Raw genomic sequence first — 23,950 nt, forward strand, 5'->3', positions numbered from 1 at the left:
ACATCGAAAGAGCCGCCGGTGTGATATACTAAGAAAAGATCAGAGCAATCATGTCGAGAAAAAAAAAATAATAATAATTTAAGCTCTAACCCGCTAATTATGTCTCCTGAGTTTCTTGAGTAGTGCAGCAACACTTGCCATTATTATTATCCATCCATCCATTATCTGAACCGCTTTATCCTCACAAGGGTCGCGGGGTGTGCTGGAGCCCATCCCAGCTGTCTTTGGGCAGCAGGCGGGGGACACCCTGAACCGGTTGCCAGCCAATTGCAGGGCACACTCAGACGAACAACCATCCACGCTCACACTCACACCCAAGGACAATTTTGACCTTGTGATAGAAACTACCGGGCTGCCCATGGTGGAAAATGTACTTTTTAATTTCTTATACAAGTAGTTGGAGTGCCTGGCACAACCTCAGATGTTTGTCAATGTTGTCGAAGTCGGAGAGGGGGTATTTGCCTTTGATGATGTGTTTGCGCTGCATGCACCTCTTGCTCTGATCCTCCAAGTGTAATTCAGTGGCTTGGTGACGAAGTACTGTCTTCACAAGTGACTTTCTTCAGTCTCTCGTCTACTTGAGAAACAGTAGCTGCTTGACAAATCTCATTGGCCTAGCTACGTCTCTTGTCGTCATGGTAACATGACGACAAGAGACGTAGCCATGACTGCTGGTAACTTGCTGTTACCATGATGATAAATTGGGTGTAAAGTGATCCCTGGAATTTTTTTTTTTTTTTTAAACAAAGCCGTTAGTTGTCTCCTTTAAAACAATTTTCAAATTGCTTTTGCTGTGCTGACTAAATCTAACCACCCTTTTTCAAGCCGAAATGCTGATTTGCTTGTATTGTATTGTACATTTTGAGGGTGTGCTTGGGAGCTCCTGTCATTTCACAATTGCACATGGGTGAGAAGTTGCACAGCAGATCAAATTCTTGCATACATTGAACTTTGAATCCATCTTAAAAATAGCTCAGTCACACAAAAATACATTTTAATTTGGTTTTGCGGATTGCCGTTCATGGGATTTACATGGTTGTCTTCATCGCATACTTCTCATGATTCGTTCAGCCCATTTAAGCAGTGTCATGGATCATTTTTCTAAAATCGCTGTGAGTGTACCATGAATGGTCCGACTGCTTTTCGGATTCCTCCCACAATTTCCTTCTTACCCGTCATGTTCACCTTTCCGACACTTGGATTAACTTCCCTTAAGACTCATCTCATTGGTGCACGCGTCTTTGCTAATATTGTATGCCCTGCAGGATAGACAGTAATGTGCCATTGATTTGGGAATGTGCCTTCACGAACTGCACAAATGTCAGCACGCTGACCTTTGTGTGTGCCGATACTGTCTGTTGGCTGAATGCCGTGAATTACACGGGTGCACATAGGTGAGCGAGTTTGCGTGTTGGTGATGTGGCGTGAAATGAAGCAGGTCACGGACATGGCTGCAGCATATTGGCAGATGTCGTCTTGAAGAACTATTTACACAAATTAGGCACCGTTGACCCCACGCCCCTCCTCCCCAACCCCCGCCTTCAAGATCGAATCAATGTTCAAGGTCCTCATGCTAAACAAGCCTCAGACTGATCTGCAGCGCTTAATCACATCAATAATTCATATTACTGGTTGTAGGAAGTGTGCCCAAAGTCATCGACTTCATGTGAACAAACAGTTTCTATCAGAGATGCGAGTTCTGTAATTTTAAAAGTGTGGACTGAGTGCCCTCTGTAGGTTAACAGTCATTTCACGTGGCACCGATGTGAAATGGAGTCTTGAGGTCAGCAGCACTCGCCAGACCAGGGGCTTTTCTTGTATAGTGAAATCGGGTGTAATCAAGCGGATAGAAGGCCTGCTTTGAGGGGGGATTTAGTGCAATGTGGCAAGTGCCAATCTGACTGCAATCAGGATTTATGCAGGCCCAAGCTCCCAATGGCAGTGAGCAACTTTTAACATGACCCGACGATTGGAGACGAATCAACTTTGTCACAGGAAATGTATGCAAGGAGGGGGGGGGGGGGCTATAGTGGATGAATTGGACTGAAATATCTTCCAATCCAGTTTTCTCTTGATTTAATTCCCAGCCGCTGTAAAGTGAATTCAGAAATGTGTTTTTAATGTGTTATTCATGTTTGAAGATAATTGCTGACAAACAGTGAACAGAATGAGTACTATGCAGTATCCACCGATCCCGATGTCAGCATTTACAGAACAGTTTAATGTCATAATTTAGATTCCCAAACGCGGGATTGACACTGTAGACGAGCCTTCCACCCATACGTCAGCTGATAGGCGCCTGTTAGCTCTCGACATAGCTGTTGGCTAGCACGTCTTGTCGCAGGGATTTTCACGTGGTGGGCTAACTTCCAGCCACCGGAGGCTTTACGCAGAGGTGTTGGAAGATTGCTGGATAAAGTAGCCTCCATGCTTCAGCGAGGCAGGTATTACATAATCATTGGACATACCCATATCATTTGAGAGCAGAGGCATTGGCTTCATTTTTAATGTCTAAACTCATCAATATTTTGTAACCATTAAACTTTAGCAGCATAATTGGGAGCAATTTTCTCTGTGGTGTGTCAAATTTAAGACAACTATGTTTACTTGTCAGGGACAGCTGTCATAAAGTTTACACCGTTTTTGTGCAACGTGAATTTAGCAGGATGGGCATCCCTTTGTGGCCAGTGTACATGAGGAAACATATTGGATATGGTCATCACATTTCATCTCCAGACTTAAAACCGAACTATTAAAGGCGGATGATAAAGAGTTCCTGAGGGCAGTGTCAAAATTGATGAGGGAAGGTTTGAGAGGTCAATGGGACAGCAAACACACAAACACACGGACTCAAACCGTTGCTCTGCTATCTGTCGATTATTTATGTTGGGCATGCAGGGTTTCCCACTTATCCATCTGTTCTCAGCTCTATTTTCATCTTTTGCTGTATCCCACACTATACTTTGGCAGGCTGGCCCTGAGCAGACCAATGTTTTTCTCTCAAAGTGTGAAGACTCCATAAATATATCACACGATCAAGGCGAAGAGAAATCCAGTGTGGGAAATGGAAAACACACATGCATCGATTTTTGCTGCAAGTGCCGTGACTGACTCTTAAAAACAACAACAACAACAACAACGAAGAAGGACTGCCAAAAGCTCTTCCCGTCATATTTTCGGATTGATATAGTGAGATGTCTTTGCCCTCTAACTTAATTTGAGTCAACCTGACAAGAATGCATGTTTGCCAAGTCATGGTGAGCAGGGCAGATGTGGCCCTGATTGTCCTCTGGTTGGTTGCACACCATTGAGGGGTTAATTGTGTCTCACATGTGGTCAATCTGGCCTCATTTAGGGGTGGAGTGTGTTGGCATCGCAAACACTTGGCCTCAAAATACAGTTCTAATATACACCAGTTTATGTGCCATCCTACTTCCCGCTGACACGCACCCTTGCGATATTCGTTTTGAGACCGTGACGTGAATTTCCACTTCTGAAGTCAACCTTCAGAGAGCCGGATAAAGGTGGAGTTCATTGGTGCAGAGTTACATGCACAAAAGACACTGGATTGCAAATGTTGCGTGCTGCCCGAATGCAAAAAAAAAAAAAAAACAAGGAGACTTTCCATGTGACTTTAATTATGCACAGGGTCAAATGTGGGTGAGGGGAATTGCGATGAGGTTACGTGTAGGTGGATAAGGTAAAGTTTGGGCTTTGGGAACTTAAGATATCTTTGTCTGTTGTGTGTCTTTTTTGATATTCCTAGAGGGGTAAGAGAAGCTTGAGTCTTTGGCTAGCCACAGCGTTAAGACCCCCTGGGGAGAATGAGATGAGAGGGAAATTAATAACGTGTAAAGACTCCCGGGCTCTGCCTGAACCAAAGGATCATAAAAGGGGTGCACAGACTATATTTGAGGTGGGAAGGATCACAGAAACTGCGGCGGAGAGAAAATCCCCAAAAGAAATGTGGCACCAAAATGTTTATTTAATCGGTGGACTGTTGAAGGCAAGCTTTGTTGAATGTAACCGAGAGCATTGTTTTGACTTATCAGCTTTTTGGCTTCATGGGGTTCCAATTTAACACCATCGAAGCAGAACTTCGAAGGGATTTGATATTTTGCGTCATGTACGACAACTGGAATATTTTGCAGCAAAAATTGAATTTCGTTAAAACATATTTCAGCAATATTTTGCCCTAGGTACGGCACGAAACACAAAAATGTGCCTGCACTCTTCCAAATTCCACCGATGTAGTCAGGTTAGATTGCTCCTATTGAATAAAACACATCCGCTATAACTAATTTGAGACCAAAAATGATCATCATGATTTAATCACAACGTGGGAACACGCCATCCCAGCAAATAGATTGCCAAATTAGCATTTCTTGTAACGACGTCACAAGGCGTCAGAACAAACACATCAAACGCGGATGAAAAATGGCCACTGTTTACTTGCCTAACATCAAGGATGCTCTCGACTTTTCCCTGTGAAACGCGTAAGCCACCTCAAGATCCTCGATGCTGGCACGCGGTCTTGTCACCGCAGGCCAAGCAGCCTTCGGCCGTGCTTTGACCTCTCTGGATCGACGCCCGCAGATTCGACCCAGCTGTGCTTAGCATGATTTGATCAGCTGCCCTGTCTGTGGAATGTAAATTCTTGCAGTTTGAGCCATACCTGTCGAAAGTGTATTGTCTTGTCACTCTTCAACAAAGAAAGTTACCAAACAAATATTGTACGAATAACGACGGGGCCAATTCTCCTTGCGGCAGTAAAATGGCTTTATCTGTCATGATTTAAACAAAAACAACTGTTGTTGACTTCAACAACAAAATTCAACTCATGTGCATAATGGTATGGTATGGACTGGCCTCATATTGGAACCATTAAGAATCCACCCATCCATCTATTTTCTGATCCGCTTAACCTCACAAGGTTCGCGGGGGGCGCTGGAGCCTATCCCGGCTGTCTTCGCTCAGTAGGCGGGGGACACCCTGAACCGGTTGCCAGGCAATTGCAAGGCACACAGAGACGAAACAACCATCCGCTTTTTGACTGTTCAATCAGCCTGCCATGCATGTTTTTTTTGGAATGTGGGAGGAAACCGGACTACCCGGAGAAAACCCACGCAGGCCCGGGGAGAACATGCAAACTCCACACAAGGAGCTGGAATTGAACCCGGAACCTCTGCACTGTGAGGTCGACGCACTAACTACTGGACCACCGGGCCACCCTACCGTTAAGAATGAACATGATAATTACATGGGATTAGCCACACTGAAATAATCACTTCATCTTCATCTGCCAGGTGGAGCATGTGATAAATGCACGCTCAATGTCATCACCGGGCTTCATCAAAACAGCCCGTTAAACATACAATCAACTTGTATAAGTGCACTCAAGACAATTAGCACTGAAGTGGCGCTCTTTGTCTTTCACGTTGAATGATGGAAAGGCTCTTAGTTTTGAGATGCATGCATTGTGTGCGCTGAGGGACAAGAGCCTATGTCTGACACACCTGCCAAGCAAGAGTGCTTGAGATGACAATTTTCGCCTCCTGCTTGAGGAGGCATCTGGCATTGCCACGGTGGTGTAAGCTGAAACACACCCACCGGTGGTTAATGAGCCGTCCGAGGCAGGGTTTCTGATCTGGAGTGTGTGTGTGTGTGTGTGTGTGTGTGTGTGTGTGTGTGTGTGTGTGTGTTTGTGTGTGTGTGTGTGCGTGCGCACACTATTTGTACGGTGGCGATTCCCCCGTCGTTCTCAACTTGGCATCTGCAGACCGTGCAAGCGCGCCATCTGTAGTCCTCAACCATAAAGGAGCTCTTGCATGAAATTTAAAGGCAGCATTCAATCATCTGATCTGAAGATGAACATTTTAACCATGTTCTAAATTACTTTGAGCAATTGGGCACAAACTAACCAAGAATACACTCTGTAAAAAAAATAAAATAAAAATTGTGAGACAAATGCAGGATCATTTCCAGTAGATTTGCAGTTTGTTTGCATCCAATATCATTTCCACTGTGAGCAATGCAAACTTACACCTACGGCGGTTCATCAAAAGTACCATTGTATCTATTCCTCTAAGAGAGAAATATCATTAAACCTCGAGTCAAGTGAGTGACAGCCTCAATAAATGTGACAATCAAGAAAAAGTACAAGTCTGAGATCTATCGAATCTATAAATCAACGCCTCTGGATGACACACAACTCTATCTGCTCATCTATCAGTCAAATGAATTCATCCTGATTTATAGTTTGCAGTGAAGTGCGGTTCTGATAGAAATGCCCCCCTAATATGATGCAAACTATCTTTCCACGTGTTTTCAGTGTGGCTGATTGCAATGCAATTTCTCAAGTGATTCATTCATTCACAGAGCAAAGTTCTGTGAGTGAATGAATGGGAAGTGTCACGTTCCCAATGAGATGAGATAGTTTGCCGGTTTGGAGTTATTGGATTTTTTTTTCTGCAAGATCATCCAGGGTGAGAGAACGACCAATTTTAGTTTTTTTTTTTTGGGGGGGGGGGGGTCCTTAAAATTGTCTAACTATAGAAGATCAAGTACATTAAGTGCCATTTATTAAGATTGTGACTGATAGTTGGCTGTGGAAGACATTTGCTGTTCATGCTAATTGTGTTGATTTTGGTCAAAGTTTGTGGTCATCTTTGGAATATGCACATTTTGCGTCAGTGTTTCAGATGTTATTTTTTAATCAAAAGCTCTCGTCTTTGTGGTTTATTCTTATCCATGTATCCATGTTAGCATCGCACTTTCCCCACAGCTTTTCCGGGTGGTTGAGTGTGTTGAGTTGAATTTGTTTTGATCCTGATGCGATTTTTCTATTCCTTCAAGAATGTCAGATTTTCTATCACATGAGCAAGAATTATATTGACTGCACTGTCAATTAACTATGACCTTGTTTCAAGTGTCTCTTATCATCTTATTATTTCAGGTCATCTCCACTGTATCGAGGATCTCCCACCACAGTATTGCCCAAATCAAAGGCATCAGGTAAGTCTCATTTGTAACTCATCATTTATTATATCAGTTAAATAATCAGGAGGCTCTCCAACATCTGCCAGGGAAACAATTTCAATGTGTGACTTCCCTTTTTTTTCAAACCGTATTTTCCGCACAATAAGACATACCTAAAATGTTCCCAAAAGCCTACAGTGCGCCCCATAACCCGATGTGCCTTATGTATGGTGTTACGCAGTCTCTATATTCCCCACTGAGTTGTTTCCCTGTTTGTGTGTTCCTATGCCATCTAGTGGTGATTATTAGCAGGAGCCAATCGTAACCTAAAAGGGTTCTGCCCCACACTAATTGGCATGTGCATTCGCCAACACACACTCAAACAAACCGCTACTTTATGAACTCTGCGCAGCCATTATGAAACTAAGATAATACAAAACGCATACTTAATTACTGACCAAACAAAGGAAGAAGGAGACAAGTAAGACTTCGAAGGATATTTCGCCCCTTGTAGATGTGAGCCCACAAGGTTTGTGTGCCTTTTTTGTTGAAGCAATTATCTTCATAACTTTTGTCTTCCATTTTTTTTTTGTAATGCATTTGGATTTCAATGTTCCATGTCCATGTTTGTGACCAATTCTCTTGGCTTTTTTGGTTGTGAAGGCTCTACATAAATAAAACTGTAGTGTTTTGTTTTGTTTGTTTATTGATATTGTATTGTATTCACTTTAGCGTAGCACCATCTAGTGGATGCATAGCACAACCGCAGCCACTATTGTAGCTTCTGTTCCATGCACCTTGTAATGCATATATGAAAACAGTTTTGAAATATGCCATTCATTGAAGGTGCGCCTTAGAGTGCAGAAAATACGATAAAAAGAATTGGAAACTGATCACCCCGGCTGCTCCTTTAAAATGAATTTACACCTAAGGCCGATTAGTGACTGTCATCTTGTTGCTCCAAAATATTCTTTCTTAGTTTTCACCTGATGTTGAAACAGTGCTGTACTTTAGTGTAGCTGGAGAAACCTGAAATCATCCGCTCCGATATCTGCCTTTCGCCTACTAAATCCAATGACTCCAACGTTTGCCGGCACCATTATTCTCATACAATAAAGAAACATAAAATCATTCACCCTGCTTTTATCAGCCCTTAAATGGGCTTCTGATTCCTCTTCATTTTCTCCAACGACTTGAAGCTCGGCAGCCCCAGCACCACATAAAAAGCCATTTTATCTGTCTGAGTAATGAGTTAATGGTGCGCGCCCATTAGGAGCCACACCAGGAAATGAAGGGAGAAGAGAGTGACAGAGAAAGCGAGCTCAGGTCTCCTGCTATTAATAAACACGAGTCAAGCCGCTAACTTCCGGCTGGTCGCACTGCCTGTTTGTGTGAGGTGATAAAGTTGATGATGTCTGACCGCGCTGGAAACTCGTTTACCTTGAAACTCTAATCCTGAGCCATGTAAAATGTTCAGCAACTCACATTTATCAATTTATTTGTAAAACATTTTCCATCCATCCATTTTCCGAACCGCTTGATCCTCACTAGGGTCACGGGGGGTGCTGGAGCCTATCCCAGCCGTCTTCGGGCAGTAGGCGGGGGACACCCTGAACCAGTTGCCAGCCAATCGCAGGGCACACGGAGACGAACAACCATGCGCGCTCACACTCACACCTCGGGACAATTTAGTGTGTTCAATCAGCCTGCCATGCATGTTTTTTGGAATGTGGGAGGAAACCGGAGCACCCGGAGAAAACCCACGCAGGCCCGGGGAGAACATGCAAACGCCACACAGGGAGGCCGGAGCTGGAATTGAACCCGGTACCTCTGCACTGTGAAGTCGACGTGCTACCCACTGGACTATCAGGCCGCCCTAAAAACATTTTCAACGGTGAAAATTCGCGACATGCTCGTAATTATCACCGGGGGAGTCTGAATAGAGTGTAAGGCACCTTAGTAATCAACTTTGAAACAAAAACAAAAGTTGTCTTTAACCCAAACCTGGGCAGGAGATGGCCCACGGGCCCCATCGGGCTCACGAACAGTCCTTGACAGGCTCTCACAAAGTCGTTATGACGTCAAAATAAAAAGGCTGAAGTTGATATTTTGAAAGTGGATCTTTTGTTTTGATCTGATTTGATTTTGAGAAAAAATGATGCACACTGCAATGTGTTTGTTTGAAAATTAATTAAAAAATACTATATATATATCTTGCCTTCATGTTTGGCAGATATATGGGCACAGATATTTTAAAAAAGACATTCTCCAGTCACAGCTTCTCAAACTGGGAGGTTTGCTGCCAGGTAATTGCCCTGTTGTCTCAAATAATGCTTACAGAAAGCACACATCAGGCAGCGCATTGATCTTGAAAGTGACCAGAGAGCTGGTGGCTACGTTAAATCTCTTTGTATCAATGTTACAGACATGTCCATCGACATCCTGTCGAGACTCATTGATCTCGCCTTTGACGCGGGCTCAGTGCATCGTGGCTTGGGTAGCTCATGTGTCTGTCACCGTGTTGGGTGATGCCAGCTCTATTTAGAAATGAAGGCTTCCTGTTGGTTTGCTGCCATCTGCTCTCTGTTCCCAACGATGGGAATAAGGCCCAAGAAAAAAGAAAAAAAAATCAAATCACCTTAAATAATTTTCACCGACATAAAGAAAGTGACATCCATTTAAGTAAAACAAAATAGTCGCTAGATTGTTATCCCTTGGCTGTGTCATACTCTTTGGTCATTTGTTCAATCTTCACCGTTTGCCACACTGAACAGCTATTTTCCGCCATGTTTCATTTAATAAATAACATGATCGAATTCGACAGGAAATGTTGTTCCAAACCATGACATAAAAAGTACTTGGTGAGAAAAGGTGACTTTGAAGGAAGGAAACTCCCAGCCCGTATTTAAAAGCCCGGAAAGGACAGAGGGAATAAGTAGCAACGTGTGCAAGCTGGCTTGAGCGTTAGTGATTTATTGAGCGTAGCAGAAGCAAAGTTGCATCCAGGGACACGAAGCCCCTTCCATGGTCGCCCATTTGAGCCGTATTCCCATCTAATAACTACGCTGCATTTCTGCTCTCTGACAGTGGCTGATCAATGGCTAGGGCTCACCTCGCCTCTGCCCTGCACACACGTGCCAACAATTCCCTTTATGCCGGAATTTACTTTATCGACATTGAGGAAAATTCAACATGGTTAGGGATTTGTTAAATTTATGGTATTAATCAAAAAAAGGGCTTGGCAGGAAGAAAGCAAAGCCTGCAAGAGTTTGGCTAGTCGCATTCCTTTCATTTCTCAGCGCATATCTCTTGAAGGAAGCCATATATAATCTGATCAATACATGTATCATGTTGTACAACAAAGCAAACGGGCATTTATTTCCAAAAGAGCAAAGCCGCATGTAAGTCAGCAATGAATCACTACGCATTTTACATACTCAGGGATTCTTTAAAAGAAAAAAACGTCTGTAAATGTTATCTTCAACTGAGACATTACGACCTTTGGTGCAAGTGAAGAGAATACCAAATCTTGTTTTCGGATGCAACATAGAAGGTTGGCAACAGCTAATTTAAACTTTTGGGGACAAAAGAAATTGCATAACATCTTTTGGTACGATGTAAAAAAATGTATCGTACTTACTCGAGATGCTGATTCAGAGGCAGGAGCTCTCCTTTATTTGCTACTGCCAGTCTGTGTAAGCCCCCCAAAATATTTCAGAATTGGAACAAGCCACCCAGCAACACTGTTAGTTGTCCTTGCTTTATAAAGTCCAGGTTTTCTTGACAAGTGTGCCTTGAAAGCGGACATCATCCTTCCCCATAAATCAATCTTTGATGCCCATTTTAAGCTGAAACAAATGGAGGCGAAACGTAGCTGAACCGATTAGAGGACTTGTCATTCAGAGCCTTCGCAGAGTAGTGAATCGAAAATTTGATTGGTAAAACAAAGAAACAGCTATTTCTACTGTGCATGTGTGGTCAACACCAGGACTTGAGATTCTGAAGGCACCGGGCAAAAGAATTTTTCCATGGCAACACATCATAGCTGAAATATGATTGCCGGCTCCGGCCTCCCTGTGTGGAGTTTGCATGTTCTCCCCATGCCTGCGTGGGTTTTCTCCGGGTACTCTGATTTCCTCCCACATTCCAAAAACATCCATGGCAGATTAATGGAACACTCTAAATTGTCCCGAGGTGTGAGTGTAAGCGTGGATGGTTGTTCGTCTCTGTTACGTCTCTCTTACGTATATGGCCGTATCGCACAAATCATACGGATTCTGAAAATTTCCGTTTTTTTTGTTTTTTTTTCCCCCCTAACAGGTAGTTCCGTTTGCTTTTGCCCAGAATGGTACTAGTCTACTCGAATGCTTTCATTTACGGTAACTTAAGTAATGCCACTAAGTAGAATGATGATTAGACATTAACCAGACATTGTATTATGGAGATCTACAATAAATATCATTGAAAATTTTGTGGGGTTTTCTCTGCCGTTATTTTGACATATAAAATGCTTTGGTATGTTATAAGGATTTTTTGCTCTTTATAAGGATTTTTTTGGTAGTTTATACAGGTTGACGCTCCGAAAAGTTGACAGGGATGGTAAGGATAAAGCGGATCGGAAAATGGTTGGATGGATGGATATATGATTGCTTTTGAATGTAAGTTGTAAATGTGATACTGAGAGTGTTTGGGCCTGCAGAGAAGGCCTTGAAGGCCTGACGCACGCCACTGGCATTGATATCGAAGATGCTAAAATAGACTAGGGGGGTATTCCGTAATGCAACCAAAAATGAGGCAATGCTGGATTAGAATAATATTATTTAGAGTATATTAAAGATAAAATAGTTGACATTGAAATCAAAATTTAAAAACTGCGCTGATATTACTTTTCTTCTGAAAACATCCGTCCATTCTCCCATTTCTATGACACCCAGCTGACTTTGAGTATGAGACGAAGAAGATTTTTGACTGGTTGCCGGCAAATTGTCACATCAGACAGAGACAACCATTCATGCCCACATTTTCGTTGTTCTATTAAGATGTATGGTTTTGGAACTTCTGCAAGCGTGGGGAGAACATGCACACACAACATGAACAGGGCCTCGGAGAAGTCGGAAAGAAGCATCGAGAAAAGTGAGTTTTGGGGAAGTAAACAGTTTACTTCTGAAAAGGAGGACACAGTGTGTCGACTTGAAAAAAAAACCATGAAGCAACAACTCCAACAACCAACCGCAAAGCCAATAATGGCGGTGTATAGCCAAGAGACAGGCTGTTAGAGGAGATCTGATGAAATTATAAACATAGTTCAATTGCACCTTGTTGCACCATTTAGTAGAAATGAAAACGGCAGCATTGGAGAGTGCTTGGCTCCGCAAAACAACACCGAGGTGATAGATGCAAGGGCACGGACCCACAAACTACTATGTAATTAAATTTTGCCCTGCGGGACTCCATTAATAACTTATAATATAGTGTGCATTTCATTGGAGGGGGTCGTCAAATGTGGGTGTGTTATTGCGCTCGGGAGGACGCACCCTCTGCTGCGGTGTTGTGCTCATAACAGTAGTGATGAGACTTGCATAAATCACGTGAAGTTTTTGTGCGTATTTTCACAGTTAAAGCTTTTAGTCAAGTCAAACCAAATTCAAGGTGATTGAGTTCAGCGTATGATTCCGAAAAAGCTTGGCTTGCTTAGTCATTGCGGGGATGAATGACAGCGATGGCACAACTTGACCGAAGATTAACTTTTTTTTTTTTTAAACCCCCTCATGCACCATTAATAATCCCCTGTAACCTGATAACATGATAGTAGTAACCGCTGTCCCCAAAAGGGTTAATTGAGTGAAATTTCTAATCTCACCAAACACGTTCCCATATAACAAGAACAGTCTCGAGCTATACTATTGAACACATCTTTCAAATGAATCCTGAGTGCGTATCCTGGTAGAACAAAACACAGCACAAAAAAAAAAAAAATCCAATAACGAATTCAGTTTAATTACCTTCTAAAGATGGAGGCATGTTTACCCAATAATAGCTGCAGTGATCCCCTGTTGTATAAACCTACAAAGAGGAAAACTGGCTTGGCTTTGTTGAATCGTAACAATTTCGGATAAAACAACCGGGTCCCTCATGAGGTAATTGTACGCTGAATCGCTTTCAATTATGTCATCGAGAGCATTGATAAACAAACAATGGAATATGCTTTACATTCACTTTTAAAGTTTGATGAATTAAAGCTACGTGAGCTTCTTGGGGAATGTCTTGATGGTTTAAAGTCCCCAGCATGAAAAAAAAGAAACATTTAGTTTCTACTGACAGAATTATAAAAGTCAAACACAGATTGATGTTTGTAATTTAGACCTTTTGTAATAACCTTATATTTATTTAGCATTTCACTTTCACTGCGGTGGTTGACATTATCACCTTAATGATTGTAATAGTTTTGAATTGCTCGTGACATTGAAGTAATGGGTTCTCATTTGTAGCAATCAGTGCCTCGGGGGGAACAAAGTCAAATCCAACCAAGATGCAATCATGCACTTGGGAATGTTTGCGGGAAGCACGCATCTCTCAGATTCGAAATAAATTCGCTATGTTTAATGAGCTAATCACTAAGTCGTTAGCTTTTATGTACCGTCACTTCCGAGTAGTCGTTTTGTAGTCAGTGCGTCAACGAGAGGGTGAAACGTATGATTTGCTGGGCTGCTTTTATTGTGGGCTGTGTGACTTGCAGAGGCACGATATCTGACAACTAGTCTGGAGGAAACTCCTGGTGTCTGTTTTGGTTTTTTCGAGTGCCTCTGCAAGTCCTTGAAATGTCCAGAATACACAACACCTATCCATTTGTCTAGAAAAATGATACTTCCGCTGCTCACATCCAGTTCCAAGTTGGCTGTGGCAAGGTTTTTTTTTTTTAAATCCGTCACAAGCAGTGGGCTGACATTTTTGGAATTTTTTTTTTTGATGACTGATGGCTTCGACCCCAAATGTGTGATCCACAGGGGAGTGACAATCATGACAGACAGAAAACACAGTTTGAAAACTGCCGCAAACACTTTCTTGTTGGTCTTTTTTTTTTTATAGTGTATTTTACCCTCTGACACTACGTTTATATTTCAGACCTTTTCCCACAGAAGACACAGCCTTGAATGAGGACGATGTGTACCGGAGCCTTGAGGAGCTGGCAGAGTAAGTTGGCACTTGATCACTCCTGCAGTCGCACAGACAAATTTGTTGAATATTAAGATATCCTTTATTTGTCCCACACTGGGGAAATTTACAGTGTACAGCAGCAAAATTGGGGGGTAGAAAGAAGAAAAACAAAGTGCTAGCATTCACAAAAATAAATGTTTCAGTTTCAATGTACACAGTTCAATTAAATGCAATATAAATATAGATATAGATAAGGTGGCTGTGCCCTTTACAATTGTTTTTCACGTAATTTTATTTTTATTCAGCAGCATGACAGCAGTCGGTAGGAATGAGCGGCGGTATCTCTCCTTGCAGCGCGGGTGTAACAGTCTCTGGCTGAAGGAGCTACCCATTGCTGTCAGGGCGGGCTGGAGGGGGTAGGAGGGACTGTCCATCATAGCTTTTAGCTTAGCTAGCATCCTCCTGTTGCCCACCTCCTCCAGAGTGTCCAGGGAGCAGCCCGGGACAGAACTGGCCCCCCTGACCAGTCGCTCCAGTCTCTTTCTGTCTATATATATATATATATCTATATCCATCCATCCATTTTCCGATCCGCTATGCCTCACGAGGATCGCGGCGGGTTGCTGGAGCCATTCCCAGTTGTCTTCGGGCAGTAGGCGTGGGACACTCTGAAACGGTTGCCAGCCAATCGCAGGGCACACCGAGACGAACATCCATCCGCGCTCACACTCACACCAAGGGACAATTTAGTGTGTTCAATCAGCCTGCCATGCATATTTTTGAAATGTGGGAGGATACCGGAGTACCCGGTGAAAACCCACGCAGGCCCAGGGTGAACATGCAAACTCCACACAGGGAGGCCGGCGCTGGAATTGAAGCCGGTACCTCTGCACTGTGAGGTCGACACGCTAACCACTGGACCCCCCAAATGTTGGTCAAATTCCAAACGCTTCCAGAGAATAAAACTCATTTCCATTGTACGCATATTTTATGAGCAAACATTGTCGACCTGGTTTAACGTGATATCATGATTAAAATGAATACTGACGAATGGACTACAGCGACGGGCCTTCTATTTGATACATTTTGTGAGGCACATTCAACTTCTAACGAAGTGAACGAACACACCGTCACTCTGCCCGTTGCCATAGTGACGCCAGCACAATTCTGTGGCATCCGGCCTGACTGCTTTTTATGATGTGGATGCGTGGGTTTTCCGGGTGTGAAAGTGAGTCGTGTGGCCTGTTCCAATTTGGCAATGTTTTCCATAGTGACGACTCAGATTAATGGAGAATAATTAGTTCCTCGCTGCAAGATAGGTGTCGTTCATCACATGGCGATACTGGGAGGAGAGAGGGACAAAAGGAAATGGAAACACGCGAGGGGCAGATATACATGCACTGAATGTGTGAGTGTGACGCTCTATAGGAGCAAACGTGAGTGCTGTCTCGAGAGAAGAGAAAAAGGCAGCCAAGCAGGCTAATACAGGATTAGAGCGCAGTTAACGTGACACAAATCTGCATAGAGAGTGGAGTGAAAAATAGCAGTTCAAGCTCAAGTGATATAAGTGAAGAAATATAAATATGTAAAACTGGGGTCTCCATAGCAGTGGTTTAGGCCAAATATATGAAGATTTTTTTTTTTTTAAATAAGGCCATTGTGGCCCTTGAGAGGGATTAAAGCCATTTTTAAATCAATTCTCTACTTAGCGGGCTGTCTCTATTTCCTTGCGGTTGTTTGGTTGACACCAAACCGAATAATTTTTAAGGATTCCAAATATGCAGGCTCAGACCAAGTGCGATTCCAAAAATCGCACCGACAAAGTAGAAACTGAAATCGCTGGTCACAGGGAGCCAGCAATAAACAATGCATGAAACCAAAAGAGCTGGCAAAGACAGGGTTAAACAGAACACAGAGCGTATGCAAAACGAAATGTCAAAAATCCAATCACACGAAAACAATCGAGAGTAATAGTAAAATAACATTGTGTGTGTGTGTGTGTGTGTGTGTGTGTGCTGTCAAACCTCGTTTAAATGTACCCTCGAGGGATATAACAAATCTGTACGTTATAACGGCCATTCGTTGTGACCATTTGCAATAAAATGGCCGCCAACTACAGTGTATAATGCAGTATGAACTTTTGTAGATGTAAAAACATGAACATATAATACAGTGTAAGCATGTCAATTACAAATACACTTATCTGAAAAAAAAAAGATTTTATAACACATGAAACAAACAACCGTAGCATTCCTACGACATCTCTGAAAACATTCAGTCAGCAAGTGGAAAGTGCCTTCTTCGGTTCAAGATGGGCCGCGCCCCGAAGCCGTTTACGATCATCTTTCAATCTGTTAGCTGCCAATGACGTCTGGGAGACTCCCTTTCGAAAGTGAGAGATAATTTCATCCTTCACAGACAGCGAGATTTGCTTCAGTTTCCCAGACATGTTTTCAGACCATGTGGTCAGGACTGCGCCGTGCCTCTGGAAGTCCAACCATGTACAAGTCGATAAGTAGCGTTACTAAACAACAGAGGGGAATCCCGCACTGTACATTTCATTCATAAGCGAGGTCTCAGCGGCAGTTCGCTTCCCAAGGTTTGTTGTCACAAAGGCCTTGTCACTATTTTTGTGGTCATTAAAATGAAGTTTACATTGTAAAGGTATTCGTCGTTTGCAAAATCAACAAATGGAAAATGAAATATGTCCAACTGGAAATTTGAAATGTGAATGTTATAAGGGTGAAAACGTAAACAGAGTACGTTGAAAGGAGGTTTGTGTGTGTGTGTGTGTGTGTGTGTGTGTGCGTGTGTATGTATATATATATATATATATATATATTTGTTTTTTTGGGGTATTCTTCAGCTGAAAAAGAGTATGTCTGGAGGGTAAGATTTGGTTATTACAGGAGGTGCAAAGCCAGGTCTCAATCAACTTCAGTCTCAATCTGGTTATTTGAAGTACACTTATACAACAAAAACATCTCCCCCACAGTGGAATTCGAGTCATGTAAACTTACCAGTGCCTTCAGAAAGTCCGGAAATTAAGTGAATATATTTTTAGTGTTTCAGTGACGTGTGAGCTGTGGTCACACACAAAAGGTGTGGAAGTTATTGACTTAATATGCAGCTCTGCTCCGTGGCTGCTCTTGACCTTTACGGAAGACCATGTATGTATTCTGTTTCATCAATGAGCGCACACATAATTGATTCATCAGCAGATCCCGCACAGAACACTCTAAGACACGTATGGCACGCGGGCCATGCTTGTTGTAACCCTGCATTCAAAGACATCTTAATTAGTCTGAAATATTGCCGCATAGTTTAAAATAAATGCATGACTAAACTGTAAAAATGAGAGAGAGGACAATGATGCTTTTCCTGAGTAATAATCATCCATTTTCCTGACATAATACTCCTCAAGAGTCTTTTATAGAAGGAAAACATGAAAACTCCGGGCATATGGCATCATTAAAAAACAACAGCTTGCACAGAATATTGTCATAGAAACTCAGTGGCATCATTTACCTCATTGTTAAGATGAAGAATGATGAGAGATCAAATAGACTGTGTTGTAATTAAACAAAGCAAGGGAAACAAACTTTTTCAAATGAATTAGATTAGCTCTTCGCAACCAACTAAGTTTGATTGTAGACCTTCGGGTAATCAATCTAAAGGTTGCTCGATGTTTTGATTTCCACGCCATCAATAAATAAACTGCAGGCTGATGAAGGACAGCCTGCAGTTTATTCTTAACTCGTTTACATGTTTAGAAGAGTCGTTTGAATTAAAATGTCAGAAGGAATTGTGTCAAGTGAAGATTGGGCCAACAGGTTATCAGAGAAACCTCACATGTACAGTCAATGTCAGTTATTAGATTCGATAGTAGGTTTCGAAAGAAATGTATACGCAGGAGTCTCCGAGTCAATTGGAGCATAAACTTTATCTAATTGAGGTCTTCTGAGTTCAAGTGTTAAATCCGGAGTATGCTTATTCCCCTTACCTTTGTGATGTCAAGTCTTCACATTCTTGAACTCACAGCCACTTTGGAATGACTCCATCCTGGAATTGACAAAGCATGAAATGGTGCTGCAGTGGGCACAGTTTCTCTTCTGTCAGAAGGTGCACATAGATTTCCATTCTGAAGCAAATCGTGTCACAAGCTTTTTGTGTTTTGTACCTGTATGTGTAAGCCATTATTTTAACTGCGTCATTATCACTGTGATCTTATCAGGGTGTTGGATCCTCTGGCATTTGTGCTCTTTGATGTTCTGTTTGAATGCATCAGCTCCATAACAGTCGAGGGATGACGCATAATCTGCTCACACTGTATCACTGTAGAAAATAGATCCCTGGCCCCAATACAAAGAAGCCGAGCAGAACATTAAGGGTAAAACAAGTTGTCGAGTAATTTGAGTCCTTCAATTAGGAAAAAAACGTTTGAGGATGTGTTTTCTGCCTCAGGTACCCACTTTATTGGTGTGCAACTTCATGAACATTTGTTCATGCTGTGCATGACGGTAAAGGTCCCCCCCCCCCCCCCCCCATCGTGAGGAGGCCAAATTCAAAATAAAATCTTTCCAAATCGTGGAATAAACATACATCAGCGCCTTGGTGTGTTTCTATTTTTAATTTTATCCTGGGAATGCATGATGGCATGGTGGTTGACGTCGTAGCTAGCGCCCCTGTTTATTTTTCATCACCAACTGTTGCCCCCAACGTCAACACAATGACATCCTGAAGTCATGTTCAATTGCTAATTAAGGATATAGCTCAAACTAATTACGTTGACATGTTTTTATATGGCGCCTGTTGCCAGCATTAGTGGCTAGTAGCTAGCAACTAGCTGCTAAGCGAGTGCCCCCATATAGGCTGGCAACAGCCGTCGGACTACTTTTCAAAAGCAATTTAAAAGGCGAAAATGAATCTTCACACTTGGATGCTGAAAGCCTGACGCAGTTGCAACTTCTACTGATTCATTTTAAACAAACCAGGCTTAGAAAAATGCGCTGTTTAAGCTGGCAAAATCACTACTGTAGTTCTGATGTCACGTCGTTTAATAGCCCCAAATCTCGCTAATATTTTTAGGGAAGAAAATAAAGTTTGTTGCTATGCTATAAACAATTGGTCACTCGTTATTAAGAGGAATATGTTTGGGTTTTTTTCTCCTTCTCCATGTATTCATAAATGTTCGATTATTCAGTTGACTTTTCAGTAGGAATATCAAATACCAAAATATTTTTTTAGATGCAGCCCTATATAACATGCCTCTTATTGAAAATCAATGCTTCCTGTTCTTTGGGAAATGTTGCTCAGTAACAGCGATATGGTGAGACATTCTCCCATTCCCACATCACTAAAAGCTAACTATGCCATTGAGGCCACTGAGCTACTTGGCTGATTGCGTGCAAACACCCAAGACACCCTGTGGCTTGTCGCTGTGGTAATCAAACAGAAAATGTAACCTCATTCATGTGTGCTCAGGTTTTCATTCCTTGATGCACCGTGATGCATACAAATGCTCATGCATATCTCAGTATCATCAAATGCAGCAAGCGCAAACATATATTCATGTACCGTGTTTGGAATGACAGCTGTGTGTTAAAATTGTCCTCAGCTAAAATCGCATTTGACATGTATCACAAGTTTGCTCGTGTCCATACAACACAAATACGAATCAGTTCTCAGGAGGAGTGTTTCTATAACTTAGAAGTTTGTTCCTTCACAGAAAAGGAACACATTTTCAAGAATCATGTATTTGAAAAAAAAAACACAACAATAGACTACCATCACCATCAATTTCGAACCTCTGCATGTGGAAACAATCCTCACAATTGTAATGAGGACAGGCGGTCGAGAAAATGGATAGATAGATGCGTAAGAAAAGGTTTCTCAAGATCAAGAAATGGGTCCTGTTTGTCATTCACTATGGTGAATAGTATTTCAATCAGTCAATATCCTTTAATTACCGGTAAGCAGGTTAAAAACTCATTGAGATTTTAAAACCTCTTTCCAAAAGCGAGGTGGCCCAGACAGCAGCGCAAAATCTAAGTGGTTACACCAAACACACGACAAAAATAAAAGAACGGCAACACACACTCGAGCAGCACTCAAGTGGGTTTACGCGATGGCGCCGTGCAATCACCAGATTCAGCCGAACTCTGCCTTTCATAATTGTCTTGAATTCCCCTGTAGTGATAAGATGTCTTTGCCCCCCTTTCCTCATTTTTATTTTAATATCTCACAAAGACAAACCAGGTCAATATGAAATGCAATTTCTAAAATGATGGTTTTATTTATTAAGGGAAATAAAAATCGAAACCAATGATAACTAGTTATGCCACCCATGACAGAACTCACTGAAATCAAGCACTTGCATTCAGGCCTTACCAGACTAAGACTGGGCCACTCGAAAACATTTTACTAATAATTGTTTTAGATGCCATTCAAAGGTGGACTTTCTTGTCAAGATTAAGATGGAAATCAGGAAATGCACCATTTTTTTCACGGCGGTAAACCAGAATCAATATATTGTGTTATCAAAAGAATTTATGGTGAAGAATCATCACAGGTGTCAGTAAATCTGGTGCGCAGTTACATTTTAGCACACCTTGTCACTTAGCTTCGACAAAGGATGGTATTCAAGATTGTTTTGGGAATTTGAATGGAGAACCTCTGACACAATCTTTTCAGAGATTTTTTTTTTTTTGGTACGTACTGTATGTAACCAATAAAGACCTGCAGTATTTATAGCCCCTCTATTATAGCTCATGAGGAAAGATCAATTGATGGTTTTATTTTGGGTGAAGCTCCTCCCACACTACTTTTTATCTGTATTTGAACAGGACCTTTCTTTTATAATACATAGATTGTGAGATCTCATTTTCTTCTTGTTTCCCCGCAACGGCCCTCCATGTCACACAAGAGTCTCTGTGGACGGCGGTATCATTCTAGAGTTCACAGAGAAGACACGGTCAAGACAGCGTTGGTGGCTTTGTCGTCCTCCCACGCTTCCTTCTCAGTATTCAACAGCAGCTTTGTTTCCTTAATCAAGCGAGTGGAAGCACATTATTTTGAGTGAACTTAAGCAACCTCAATCAAAAACTTCAAAAAGGCCCCATCATGAGCGTGAAGACAAAGCGGAATATTTGATTTTACTGTGGTTTTATCGTCTGTCTTTTTCACCCTTTTCCACACAGGCAGTGAACGCAGGATTTATATAGTGCCCACTACAACATAGGCAGAGAGCTTATGTTTAAATGATCATGTTCCTAATATATAGTGTATGTAGAATGCCGATAACTAAATACATATGTTTCTTCTTTTTTCTTTGGCCCAATACGTTACCACAGCGGAAACTTTTATCCACCTCATATTGTCCGGATAGCAAGAAAACGTTAGCCCAATGTGCATTAAAGCTAATACAAGCTTTTTAAAGAGGAGCTCTTTCAATTCAATTGTATTGATAGAGCACTTTCGAACAGCCATCGCTGCATACAAAGTGCTGTACATGGAGCAATTTAACATATACAATAAACAGTAAAACAAATCGGTAACAAAGACGGTAGAAAGCACCGAACAGTAGAACAAAGAACATATCTAAGTCATGCTGAGTCGAATGCCAAAGAATACAAGTGATTTTGTTTTATGAAGTGGTTTTGAAGATGGGCAGCGAGGAGGCTTGCCGAATGTTCAGTGGGAGGTCATTCCAGAGAGAGGGACCAGCAACAGAAAAGGCTCGATCCTCTCTGAGCCTCAGTTTAGTTCTTGGTACTTCTAATAATGTCTGGTCCGCAGACCTGAGGCGCCAGGCAGGTGTGTAGGGGCGGATGAGCTCAGAGAGGTAAGCTCTTGGTCCTGATGGTCATTTATCCAACTTGGATTTTTGTTTCCTCCAGTGAGCACGACCTGGGTGAGGATGACATCTACGACTGTGTCCCGTGTGAGGATGATGGCGACGACATCTATGAGGACATCATCAAGGTGGAAGTACGACAACCCATGGTGAGGGCTTTGAGCTGGATACCGAATCACACCTTAAGTCTTGTTCACACTGGTAGCTCCAATTCACTATCCATCCATCCATTTTCTGACCCGCTGATCCTCACAAGGGTCGCGGGGCATGCTGGAGCCTATCCCAGCTGTCTTCGGGCACTAAGCGGGGGACACCCTGTTCTGGTTGCGAGCCAATCGCAGAGCAAACACAAACGAACAACAATTCACGCTCACACTCACACCTAGGGACAATTTTAGTGTCCCGTTAACCTGCCATGCATGTTTTTGGAATGTGGGAGGAAACCAAAGTCCTCGCAGAAAACCCACACAGGCACGGGGACAACATGCAAACTCCACACAGGGAGGCCGGAGCCAGAATCGAACCGTGCACCTCTGCACTGTGAGGCTTACGTGCTCACCAGTCAACCACCGGGCCGCCACAAATCAATATAAGAAAGAAAAAAAAATCTGATTTGAGCAAGACATAAACCCAAACCACATGGGATTGAGGTGGAATTCTGTATGTGTGTCTCTCAAAGGTTGGTCTGTCTTTATTTTTACATTTTTTTTTTTTGGGTGAAGGCATCATTATCACAATGGCATCCTAATAAATGGGATGCCACTTTTCGAATACACTGACAACCTCACTCTTAATATCTTGACTGAATAACCAGAAATTAAAACACATCCACAGGATTACGACTAAATCCTGTTTTTGAAGAAAGCAATGTCGGTAATTTAAGCATTATATGACAGTCTGTCAGGCTGAGAAGTGCTCACAAATGAACTGTAAAAGCATTCCAAGTTCACGGGAAAACTGCTAATACTATGACACCGGGATTTTTTTTTACTTTTTTGTGTGTAAGTCTTTGGACAATGACACACCAAAAAGGCAAAATCCATGGTGGATTTTATCTGCGTTGATGTAAGTGATTCTAGTTCCTGACGTGCTTTGTGATTCTTCCGCGTCTGTTTTGATATTTGTGACCGATATTTGCCTTTCTCATGCTGCAGATCCGATACATGCAGGTGAGTGCTGCTGTGCTTATGATCAATCCCGGCTTCAAAGTGAACCCAACAACCCCCGTCCTCGCCCACAGACTACCATCACTTGGCAAAAACAACAACACCAACAACAAAAGCGTCCCGAAAGGATGACTTGCCAATTAGTGTGTTAATTAGATGCACGGGGCAGCTGCTCCGTGCCCATGGGAGCAAATGTGACATCAGGGGATGACTACGATTCCTTACACAACGTAGATAAACATGCTCCTAATACCTCAAACAATTTATCTGCTTTTTGATTGCGCCTTGATAGCGGGTTTGAGACCGCCAGATAGTTTTAGATGTTTTTGCCTGTGTCGGTTGGGGAGATTGGCGGGTGCTTGGGTGATCATTTGCATGACATGTTATGAGAAAATGTGTGTACTGTCATCGCTGCGTGTTAGATACACTGGGTATGTTAACGCAGTTCAACAGCAAGCCAAATTCATATCTTCATGAGCCAGGAAACCGAGCGTCTTGCTCCTTTATTTTGGTCGTCTTGACAGCGTACAGTGAACAACTGTGACATCAGTTCGATGAAAATGTAGAGTGAAACTAGAATAAACAGATTAAAACATGCATAAGCTTCTTGTCACAAAATAAATACAACACAAATTGTCCAGTGCCAAACAATAGCCATAAATGCAGTTCTAAGTGTGACAATTACAAAAAGCATTTTCGCGATCCTTTCGCATGCTAATTAGCTCGTTAGCACTAGCTTAGCAGCATCGCTACTTTCGTACACATTGCTCCGAGCTAGCAAGTTTCAGGGACAACA

The 23,950-nt window shown here is 42.3% G+C and overlaps 1 protein-coding gene across 9 annotated transcripts in view; it reads left to right on the forward strand.

Annotated features, from left to right (window-relative positions):
• Positions 1-23,950, forward strand: part of vav2 (vav guanine nucleotide exchange factor 2) — a 151,640-nt gene that overhangs the window by 94,898 nt on the left and 32,792 nt on the right. For 6 of the 9 annotated variants that reach the window (XR_015103491.1, XM_086134875.1, XM_086134881.1 and 3 more), the window contains exons 3-6: positions 6,956-7,014; positions 14,101-14,169; positions 22,032-22,137; positions 23,143-23,157. Coding sequence is in view for 8 of the 9 variants with exons in the window: in XM_086134875.1 (XP_085991001.1) it covers positions 6,956-7,014; positions 14,101-14,169; positions 22,032-22,137; positions 23,143-23,157 (249 nt within the window). In the remaining variant the exon portion in view is untranslated. The remainder of the gene's footprint in view (positions 1-6,955; positions 7,015-14,100; positions 14,170-22,031; positions 22,138-23,142; positions 23,158-23,950) is intronic. The other 3 variants (XM_086134877.1, XM_086134880.1, XM_086134882.1) reach the window with 1 other exon arrangement.

Source organism: Hippocampus guttulatus, chromosome 17, assembly GCF_054856545.1.
Source record: "Hippocampus guttulatus isolate MCC_2025c chromosome 17, RoL_Hgut_1.0, whole genome shotgun sequence".
NCBI classification, from domain to species: Eukaryota; Metazoa; Chordata; class Actinopteri; order Syngnathiformes; family Syngnathidae; genus Hippocampus; species Hippocampus guttulatus.